This window comes from Lactuca sativa, chromosome 6 (genome assembly GCF_002870075.4).
Source record: "Lactuca sativa cultivar Salinas chromosome 6, Lsat_Salinas_v11, whole genome shotgun sequence".
In the NCBI taxonomy this organism is placed as follows: Eukaryota; Viridiplantae; Streptophyta; class Magnoliopsida; order Asterales; family Asteraceae; genus Lactuca; species Lactuca sativa.
Window position 1 is genome coordinate 55562832 of NC_056628.2, and position 12112 is coordinate 55574943.

At 32.4% G+C, this 12112-nt stretch overlaps 1 protein-coding gene across 1 annotated transcript; it reads left to right on the plus strand.

The window, feature by feature from the left end:
* Positions 1-10268: 10268 nt before the first annotated feature.
* LOC111905471 (glycine-rich cell wall structural protein-like) lies at positions 10269-10856 on the plus strand. Its single transcript, XM_023901160.3, has 2 exons — positions 10269-10401; positions 10512-10856. The coding sequence occupies exons 1-2, from the start codon at positions 10314-10316 to the stop codon at positions 10787-10789; spliced, it is 366 nt and encodes a 121-aa protein (XP_023756928.1). The 5' UTR covers positions 10269-10313; the 3' UTR covers positions 10790-10856.
* The last annotated feature ends 1256 nt before the right edge of the window (positions 10857-12112 follow it).

Below are 12112 nucleotides of genomic sequence, written 5' to 3' on the forward strand. Positions count from 1 at the left end.
GGTGTATATGTGGTATATGTATGTAAATGTATGTGAATTTCACCTTCTTATGTATTATGTAAAACTATGTGGTTTTGGTATAAGTAGGATGCTATAATTGAAAAAAAATACATTATTTTTATAATTTGAAAAAAGAACACAAAAAAACTATAAAATTGTTTAAAATCTTATATACAAAAACTAGAAAGCTTCTAGTTTTTACCCAAGCTAACTCCAAATTAATTAACCAATAAGTTATATAGTTAACTTATAATTGGAAAAAAAACAAAAAAAAAATTATAAAATTGTTTAAAAACTTATATATATTTTAATCTCGACGGTAAAAAGAACAACACAACAACATAATATGTATGTAAAAGTATGTGGTTTTCTTATAAGTAGGATGCTATAATTGAAAAAAAAAAAATACATTATTTTTATAATTTGAAAAAAAAAACACAAAAAAAGCTATAAAATTGTTTAAAAACTTATATACAAAAACTAGAAAGCTTCTAGTTTTTACCCAAGCTAACTCCAAATTAATTAACCAATAAGTTATATAGTTAACTTATAATTGGAAAAAAACAAAAAAAAAATTATAAAATTGTTTAAAAACTTATATATATTTTAATCTCGACGGTAAAAAGAACAACACAACAACATAATATGTATGTAAAAGTATGTGGTTTTCTTATAAGTAGGATGCTATAATTGAAAAAAAAATACATTATTTTTATAAATTGAAGAAAAAAACACAAAAAAAAAAACTATAAAATTGTTTAAAAACTTATATACAAAAACTAGAAAGCTTCTAGTTTTTACCCAAGCTAACTCCAAATTAATTAACCAATAAGTTATATAGTTAACTTATAATTGGAAAAAAAAACACAAAAAAAATTATAAAATTGTTTAAAAACTTATATACATTTTAATCTCGACGGTAAAGAAAACAACACAACAACATAATACGTATGTAAAAGTATGTGAATTTCATGTTCTTATGTATTATGTAAAATTATGTGTGGTTTTCTTATAAGTAGGATGCTATAATTGAAAAAAAAAATACATTATTTTTATAAATTGAAAAAAAAAAACACAAAAAAAAACTATAAAATTGTTTAAAAACTTATATACAAAAACTAGAAAGCTTCTAGTTTTTACCCAAGCTAACTCCAAATTAATTAACCAATAAGTTATATAGTTAACTTATAATTGGAAAAAAAACACAAAAAAAATTATAAAATTGTTTAAAAACTTATATACATTTTAATCTCGACGGTAAAAAAAACAACACAACAACATAATACGTATGTAAAAGTATAACATAATACGTATGTAAAAGTATATGAATTTCATGTTCTTATGTATTATGTAAAATTATGTGTGGTTTTCTTATAAGTAGGATGCTATAATTGAAAAAAAATAAAAATACATTATTTTTATAAATTGAAAAAAAAAAAACACAAAAAAAAATTATAAAATTGTTTAAAAACTTATATACAAAAACTAGAAAGCTTCTAGTTTTTACCCAAGCTAACTCCAAATTAATTAACCAATAAGTTATATAGTTAACTTATAATTGGAAAAAAACACAAAAAAAAAATTATAAAATTGTTTAAAAACTTATATACATTTTAATCTCGACGGTAAAAAAACAACACAACTGGTAGAGTCAATGATGTTTCTGATTGCGATACTGATTACGATGACACCGATTCTGACTATGATACCGAAGAAGACACTGAAGGATATGAGGAAGATTCTGATTAGAATAGTTCTTATGTAATATGTATTTGTAATATGTGTTTGTAATATGAACTGTATTTGGATTTCTAGTTTAAATGGAAATGTTTATTCCTATCTAAATGTTTATTTCTATGTAATGTGTATCTATAATAAAAATTGTATTTGTATATCTTATAATTTTTCAGGAAATGATGAGAGTGTGGCCGTTGTTTATGTTTACCATGACTGTTGTCATGGGTCGTGGACATGGGGGAGACGGAGCTGAGGACCCACTTTTCCCAGGTGGTAGAGGTTCTGGCCAGCACGAGCAGGACGGTAAGTCTTATCATGAATTTTTATTTACTATTTTTGTTCAATTATCATAAATTAAATGTCGTTTCCAATAATTTTTAATTACATTTGTAGTTGAGGGACGTGCCCGAAGGAAAGCTCGAGGAAAAGCAAAAAATATAAAGCTTGAAAAAGCAATCTAGCAGAACCAGGGGAAACCAATAGCCATGCAATTTGATAGGGATATCACATTTAATCCCGTAGGAGAGGCGGGAGACATGTTTTCCCGAGAAGTTGGGAAAACAATGTGGCAGATGGTCCCTTTCGACAAATGGAGTTGGAAAAGAGTTTCCCCTGGTATAAAGGACACTGTATTACAACATTTAGCGGTAATTATTTATTTAAATATATTTTATAGGTTTAACTATAATTGTTTTTTACTTGGTTAACTTTTTTTTTTATTGTAGACAAAGTTTGATCTCAATCAAATGTACCAGGATGCACAAGCTACTTTATTGACAGAGAGTTTTCAAGCAGCCTTATTAAGAGGTTTTCGAGAGCATAAAGCCGACGCAAAAGAATATTTCAAGAAGGTCGGAGGGTATGAAGATATCCCGAGAGCATTGGCAAATCCTCCGGATGGTATGCTTGTTGATAAATGGGAGAAGACAGTTGAGTATTTTCAAACTGACGAACACAAAATTGCTTCAGAAAGGAACAAAAAAATCCATGAAAAGCAAACAATTGTGAATCGTGGGGGTTCGAGCTCGTATAGCAGTACTTGCTATAAGAAGGTACCGTACGATACATGTAATTATTTATTTAAAATATAATCAAATTTTTAAACTTAAACAGAACCTTAAGAGAGTGGAAACATTTCGCAAAGCTCATACCGATAAGAATGGTGAATTTGTTACTGCTGAATCGGAACAACAATATGTAAGTATTTAATTATATACTTAATTGTTACTCACTTTTGGGAGTTACAGAATCGGTTAGTTGAAGAGCTGCTAGAACAAACTCAAGGTGAAAGTGAGTTTACGCCAACTCAAGAAAGAGCTACGTTCGAGAAAGTATTAGGAGAGCGATGTCGCCACATTAGAGGCATTGCCCGCAAACCTTCTGGTCTCCCGACGATTCCACAGCCTTCGCAACCATCACAGGTAAAATAGCAATCTACTTTAGCATCGTAAAATGCATGTTGATTTGGTAGTTTTGGTTTTGTGGTGGTTATTTGCTAAAAAGTTTGGTAATTTGGTTTTTGTCCCAAGTGCAAAATATAGCAATGTACTTTGGTTTTCTATCTTACTTTAAAAATAACAATGTATTTTGATAGTTTTTGTTTATGTTTGACGATCTAACTTATAAGTTTATATATATTGTTATTAATTATGTAGTTGGAAAATCTTCGTGCAATGCTCGCCGACCCGGCATGTAGGGATGAGCTTTATTCGTTTTTTCAATCCCAAAATAATCAAGGAAACGATGGGAACGACGATGAGGGTATGTAAGAATGGGTTTTATTTGCATATGTTGTCTCGTTTTGCTACTTGGTAGATTGTAAAAATTTTGTTGTTTTGCTACTCGGATAGTATGACTTTTGATATTTAATTGTATTTTGGATGTTTGTTTATAATTTGCATTGACACTATTATGTTTGATATTTAATATGATGTTTGTTTTGTAATTAGCGTCGACACTATTGGTTTTGATATTTAATCGAATATTGTTATTACCGGCGACACTTTTACCTGCGATATTATCACCGGCAACGAAAATCATTATTTAAAAAAAATTGAAAAAAAATTGCTGGCGACCCTTTTACCGGCGACATATGTCATTCCCGGCGACAACATTATTAGCGGCGACAGTAGTCATTTGCGGCGACATACTAATAGCGGCGACTATTATCATTAGCGGCAACAAACTGATCAATAGCGACGAGGCAGTAGCAGCGACTCAATACCGGCGACGCGTCGCCGCTATTATCAGTACCGTCGACTTTTGGGACTTTTACCGGCGACTTTTGTCGCCGGTAATGGCCTTTTTCCTTGTAGTGTTTGTTATTTAAAAGAAAAATTCTTATGCCAACGACATGTTGTCGGTGTAGGTTTTACCTATAAAAACAATTGGAAATTTTTCCCGTCGACAAGTCGTCGGTATAGATTTATAATAAAACTTTTTTTACCTCGAAAATTTTTCTCGACGATCCTTTATAGACGACAAGTCATCGGCATAGGTGGATCTGTGCCGACAACATCTATACCGACGACAATTTCGACTTTAACCGACAGAGCTATACCGATGACTTTGTAGAGTCAACAAGTCGTCCGTATAGGTTTACCGACGATATGTCGTCGGCATAGATGTTGAAAAAGTCATCGGTATAGACCTCGTTTCTTGTAGTGAATCTTTATCTGACTCTTCCTACTACCTATAAATACCCTTTATAACTTCTAGATTAAGTCAAACTACTACAAAGCCATTCCATTTAAATTCCTAACAATTTTCGGCCAATGTGACATTACTAGCAATTTACAAAGATCTTAAGATTGCGACTCGACCATTTATTTTAGTTTTTATCATTTTTAGTTTATAGTCTTTCTATTATTTTTGAGATAATGTTTTTAGCCATCTCTGGCTAAAATACTAGTTTTTAGTCTTGTAAAAACTTCGACTTTTTATGCAATTAATATAAAATTTGATTTTTAATTTGTGTTTCTATCTAATTGTTTCACTTTTGTGCTTCATAAAGGTTTTATTTTTAATTCTTTTTTAGACTGATCACCTAATTAGGATTAAATCATTCTAGTTAATCTACTATTAAAATCTATAATTGTGTGATCATCTGGGAATAAATAACAAGTATCAGATTGGTTCCGCATTGGGATTTAATTTTGATATAAACTGAAAATCATATATTTTTATACTTTCAAGTTTGTGAGAAGTATTGAATATTATTGGAAATTTTTACACATATCATAATGTTGCTTTGTTGATTTAATTAAGAGTTTATTTAACAAAGTTACTAAAAAATTAGCATTAAATGAAGAACTTATTTTGGTTAATTATTTTCATAAAAGACAATTTAATAGAGCTTATTAATAATTTCAGTATAGCTTAGATTGAACACATTTTAAATAACTAGATCTTGATTAATTGGATCATTAGGATAGTCGCAACAGCACTGAAACGCTTTTTTATAACTAAACTAGTTTATAACCCGTGAGAACCACGGTTATAAAATTAATTAAACTTTCATATAAAAAGTCAAAATTATTAATTAATTATTTTAAATAAATTATTATTTAAGAGAAATTTTTTTATTTATATAAAATTACAATCGTTGATTTAAATAAAAATATGAAGTTATATCATCTTATAATATGTATTAAATTTATTTTATTTTTCAATCTAATGTTATTAATGTAATATAATTAGAGTGAGAAAAATTAAAATTTGAAATTTAAATAAAAGAATCAATTATTAGTTTAATGTAATTAGAGTGAAAAAATTTAAAATTTGAAATTAATAATTAATTAGTTGACAAGTGGCATGATAATGAATATATAACATTAATGAGGTGTTCTAATTGTATGACACTTGTCAATAGGAGATTGAACCTATTCTTTTATTAGAATAGGGATTTTATATATTTTATTTCATTTCAATTTTTAGTATTAATTAATAAATAAAACCCCTTTTTATATTTTTGTACTTGACTATTATGTGTCTTGCACAAAGAAGCATTAATTTTTACATTGTGTCCATGTGGATTCGACATTGATTCCCTTTGCTATCTTCTTGTGCATTCAAAGAATGATTTTATTTGTTTAAGCGTAAACAACACGTTTAAACCCCATCAATTCTCACATTCATAACATTTTTTATGGTGTTGGAACATTGTATATTTTATTTCTATTTTACACATTAGTGCTCGAATTTCTAAACAAACTTGGATCTTTGGGGCAAATGATGGAGGAATCATAAGGCTGAGTCAAAGGGGCTAAAAGGGGCTATGGAAGGAGGTTATTCGAGCCTTTTATGTGGTTCGTGAAGACATTAACATTACAAGGTCTACGAGTCATATGAGGACCTTATGGGGGTGGGATTTCAAACCTTCATATCAAGGTGGACATATATGAGATTAACTTTAACAGCCTATTCGTTAATAATGTTAGGACAATAAGCCAACAAAGACGAGTCTGGTGTTGGCAGCTGGTGGGTGATGGGCTTTATTTTTTCTCGTCCCTTAGAAATTCACTCGATACAGCCGTTGTCGAGACTATTTGGGATAATTTAGTTCCTATAAAAGTTAACATGTTATTTGGAGAATCATAATTGTTTAACTTCCAACTAGGATCAATTTGTCCAGAAGAGGGGTTAATATTAGAGGCAATCTTTATCCCAAATACAAAAGTATAAAGGAAACGTCTCTCTTCCCTGTATATTCATTTGGTAAAGAAGTTAGACTTAAGATTCATGATGGCTGGTGGAAGGATTTTATTATTAGTGTCATCTATTGAATCGAGGGGTACGATGGAACTACTCACATGAAGAAGCAAAAAATAGTTAAAGTGTTATCGGTGATCACTAGCAAGGTGTATGGTTTCTTTAGAATCACAAAAATCACATTGTCTTTAGGCTTGGCAATCGTGTCGTGTTCGGGTTGGCGTGCCGCGGGTTGGCGTGTTGGCGGGTCAAAATATATCAACCCAAACACGACCCATTTAAATATACAGGTCACGAGTTGGTGGGTCACGAGTTGGCGGGTTTGGAACATAAAATCATATATGACCTGCCAACCCATTTATTTATATGAGTTCACAGGTTGGCGGGTTCGTGGGTTAGATTTGGGTTCGTGGGTTAGATTCTATAAATAAAATTGACAATTAAACATGAATAAATTCTTGATGGTTGATGCAAACATATCTGAATTTTAGACATTTAAGTCTTAAACATCCAAATGAAAATTAAACACATTCATAGAAACATGTTAAAGACTTAGCCTTATAGGTTACAACTTTCGACCTTAGACCATCCACAACGAGTCAAAATGTCAAAACAGTCAAATTGTCTATGAATCAATGGTATATATTATATAATACTTATTAAATATTAATCTTTGATACATAAATACATCTAAAAATAAAATAATTTTTTTATTAAGAATATAAACGGGTTGGCGGGTCAACCCGTTTATTTATTGAGAAACCCATATATGACTCGTTTAATAAACGGGTTGACGGGTTGGCGGGTTAACAGGTTGACGGATTGAAAAACTCAACCGAAACCCATTTATTTCGTGTCGTGTTGCGGGTCGTGTCGAGAATTGTTAGCCTTAATTGTCTTTGAAAACAACCCGACTTGTATTAATACTCTTGGTGTAGTTGTGAAAACTATTTCTTTTATTGGTTTACACTACAAAAATCGGTGCAATTGGAGTAACAAAAGTCATCACTAATGAGGTGATATATAATCGCTATTGCCTTTAGCGGCATCGGTGCAAAAAGAGTAACAAAAGTCATCACCAATGAGGTGATATATAATCGCTATTGCCTTTAGCGGCATCGGTGCAAAAGGAGTAACAAAAGTCATCACCAATGAGGTGATATATAATCGCTATTGCCTTTAGCGGTGACATGTCGCCGCTAATGAGTCGTCGTTATTTCCCCTTTGCTAATGCTCTTTTATTGCCGCTATGTCTCTATTTCAACGTTATTGGTTATTGCCATGGATGTTGAAGCTATGGCACCTTCTAATCCCATTTGTTTGATTCCAAACTCTAGATTTGAGCTTCTCATCCACTATTCTTATGTTATAAGATGCCTTTATGTAAACCATGTAGATATTTTAGATACATCATCATCAAAATAATATGTTTTTGTTTGGTAATTTGTTAAAAGCATCATTATTAAACTACTTTGATTCAAATTTATCATCCTCATCAAGAATCAAAGAACTAGAAGCAATGCTCTTTTTAGATTTTTAGAATATAATTTTCGTTGAGCATGTTCCTTTTCCATATTGTCCCCCACAAAAAAGATGGCATTATCTTCTGGCTCCTTAGAAATAGAGGTGGCAAAAATTGACACGACACGAAACCCTACACGAACCCGACACGAAATAAACGGGTTTGGGTAAGATATTTCAACCCGTTTAAATAAACGGGTTGACACGACACGACACGAAAATTAAATGGGTAAGGTTAGGGTTGAGAATTTCAACTCGAAAATGACCCGTTTATTTATATGCAAGTTTTTTGAATTATTTAAATAAACTAGAAAGATACAAAACCAAAACCATAAGTAAAAGAAAACCTTCGAATTGAATTGTTTTGTAATGTTGAAATGACTTAGCCGTCTATATCAAGACTTCATTTTAGTTTTTTCATTCTCTCCAAAACTACTCGGTCTCTTTCACCACTCTCACATCCTTGTGACCTTGTCATCCGCCTCCCCAAATCCTACTCTTTTAATTTTGTCATCCGAACTTGCTAAGACTTCATCTATTCTGCCTCCAAACTATTAGTTTTTCCTTTCCGCCTACCCAACTCCTACTCTTTCAACATGCTCAATCTTTTAACCTCACATGACACAACATATTTCAAGGTATAGCCCTAACCCGAAACCCGACACGAACTCGACACGAAAATAAACGGGTTGACACGACACGACACGTTAATTAAACGGGTCAGGTTAGGGTCAAACACTTTAAACCCATTTAGTGTTTCGACACGACACGACACGATTGCCACCTCTACTTAGAAACGCCCCCACCAAAAAAATACATCAACGCCTTCTTGCTCCTTAGATTCTAACTAGAAACCACTTGCTCGCAACATTGTGGCTTTACGTCGATCTTTATTTTCTTATATGCTAGCATTTAATTTATATTTTTACCGATGTGGGGTTGGGTTTGCATCCTAACAACCCTCCCCTCAAACCTAAGGTTCATCAAATCCAATCCTTTTTCATACATCTGATACTCTCAGGACACACTCACCTGACCTGTGTCATTAGGAAGACTTCCGATACAAGGCTTCATGATCAACTTCGTTTGATTGGGAATTATCGAGGATTGCGCCACCTATACCAGCCACATCATCTGGGCTTCGTAGCTCTGATACCATTTGTTAGGATCGTCACTAACCCGATCATGCTCAACATAGAAGACAATGAGGTTTTATTTTCTAAAATTAATTGGTGATGAAAGGGATTACTGATTGCCTTATATGCTAGAATATAGTTTCTCTCTTTATTGATGTGAGATTGGGTTTGCGTCCCAATAGTTCCTACCATTTCCAAGATCCAGAATTCATAGAATAGAGTTTTAAAGGATGGTGGCGATATCTGTCACACAGATAAAACTCTATCTAAGTAAAGAAGGTGATTAACATTTATTTTGTATGCCTTGGATCATTTTAAACATAACACATGGATCTAGTTCTACACTAAGCAATAGCTGCGACACAATTAGTGGGTAGCGATGACTTCATTAAGTGGTATTAGCGGTAACAAAAAAAGGTAGGGGTGGATTTAAAATCATATGTCTTGTACTTTCTAACATATGCTTTGCACATCACAAGTGTTTCTATACAATTTCTTGTTGTTACCAAAAATTAATAATAATAATAATAATAATAATAATAGTAAGGAGAAATCTTCGATAAAGATTTAATATTTTAGGTCAGGTTATATTGTTTAATCATAACATTTGTTTTTTGAACGGAAAAGTTATGATTATCTAATTTTATATAATAATATGTTATTTTTTGTTGGAAAAAATAATGATTGTTTTGTTAATTTTGGGCAAAATATAAAATAATGACCAGTTTTTTATTTAAAAATAAAAGTTGAGATTAAACCGTAATCTAACCCAAAATATTACGACTTTATCGGAGATTTCCTTTTATTATTATTATTATTAGTTTTTTGTAACAGCAATAAATTGTATAGAAACACCTGTGAGGTGCAAATCGCATGTTAGAAGGTACACGACATAGTATATGGCAGAAGATCTAAAGTTTATCAAAATCAATGTTATCAAATGTGAACTTGATTAATGGAAACAATTTTTTGCCAAAATAAATAAATTAAACTAAATTAATTGACAAATATCACTTTGAGCATTATTAATTCAACAAACCAATAGGTTACCCAAGAAGAAAAAAAGGTAAAGCTGAAAAAAGAGAATAAATCTTTGCTTATGTGCCAAGGTATATAACACATGTCCCAAACGCTTCAAAAAGTTACTCTAAAATCATATATTATATATGGCACAATAAGATTCAAACACAAAACACGAATACGAAGAAAATGAGGAAGGCAACGACGGGAATACTAACATTATTTTTGGTATGTCTTCACCTTCATGCATCCTCAAATCCTTCAAAAATTGTCCATGGTACTGGAACATTGTTTATCCCTTTCATTTTTGTTCTTATCTTGGTTACAAAGATTCAAAAAACATCTGATAAGGTACAATTTATGTTATGTATCTTTAACATTTGTCAGGAGGAGTGAACTATGTTGATAGACGTGGAGGAGGTGGCGGTCATGGTGGTGGTGGTGGTGGTCATGCCCATGGTGGTGGTGGTGGTGGTGGTGGTGGTGAGGCTCATAGTGTTGGTTCAAGAGGAGAAAGTGGAGGTGCAGGGCCTCTTGTTATCCCTGTATATGCAGGGGGTACCCACCGGAGGACTGGAACCCACCATGGTCGGAACAATAGCAGTTGCGCTATTCCCCAGTTGACTTCTACTATATTGGCCTTGTTCCTTTTATTATGTCTTTAGGATCACTTCTTTACTATGGCTGTGCATTGTAGTTAAAAAATCAATAAATATTTTGATTTAAGTTTTAGGGATCTTCATATTTACTTTTTTTAATTTATATATAGAAAACACGCCCACACTGATCACATGAGTAACTTTAGGGAGAAGTCGTTCTTTTCTTTCTTGAATATGTAAATGTGAGAGAACAATATTGTAATAGACTAGTAGTTAAATGATACGTGTGTGGGAATGAACATCATTACATAAATATACAATTTTTGTTTCACTGAGCATTTGATTATTAAAGGCTTACATATTGCTAGTTCAAAAGCTTTTTATTTTTTATGGTAATGGTTAGTGGTTGCTGGTTCAAAAGTTTTTTATTGCTAGTATCACGAAGCCGTCAACATTTGTAATAGAACTCGAGACTTCCAGTTTAAAAGGCAAAGTCTCTACCAAGTAGACTAGTCTCATATTGACGTCAAAAGCTTTTTACGAGATTGATTTAATGATTTAATATTAATTTCATTTTATTAATATAAAGGTAATAAAATGATTTAATATTAATTTCATGTTATTAATATAAGGGTAAATGTCACTATAGCCCTATGAAGTTTCATGATTTGGTTTAAATGGTCCCTTTTGTTTTTTTTTTTTTTTGGCATTTAAGGGGAACAAAATGTAGTTTTACCAGCTAAAGTAGTCCAATGACCTGTTATTACAGGTTTCTTAGCCTAGTCACACTCCAAGTCATGTAATGAGTTCATTCGGAGTCGACTCACCCTACACGTCACTGAGTTGAGTCGAATCGAAGGGTCATTGTGGTCCCAATATATATAAAAGGGAGGGTTTAATAAAGCAAACCCTAATACATTATATCCATTTTCGGCCAAACAATTACCGACAAGAAGGAGACAATCCTTTTCACGAGAAACACGAGATGGCTACCCCACCACCGTCACCAGATTCGATCTCGTTAAATTCTCGAGACCGGATGAACTTCAGTGACATACACACAATTTTTTGCGATTGTGGGGAGAGAATGGCAGAAACACGGGTGGAGATGGATCGCATTAAGGAGGAAATGGGGCGCGGTTCTGTGATATCAAGGGTCGAAATGCTTGCCGTGCAGCGCCGATTAGACCGTCAGGATTAGAAGATGCAAGCTATGACAGTTGTGCTGGTGGGACTGGTGGTGGTGACGCTTGGTTTTCTGGTGGACAAAATGCACACTCTAATGTAATCGTGCTTCTGATGTTGTTTGTTGACTCGCCCTTTGTTTGTTGACTCGCCCTTTGTCTGTGTTTTTTGTGTTAATCTGCAATATTGTCTATTAGGGTTTAT

Coding starts and splice junctions, on each gene's coding strand:
- LOC111905471 (XM_023901160.3), top strand. CDS start 10,314: ATGAGGAAGGCAACGACGGGAATACTAACATTATTTTTGGTATGTCTT. Junction 10,402..10,511: donor TCCTTCAAAAATTGTCCATG/GTACTGGAACAT, acceptor AACATTTGTCAG/GAGGAGTGAACTATGTTGAT.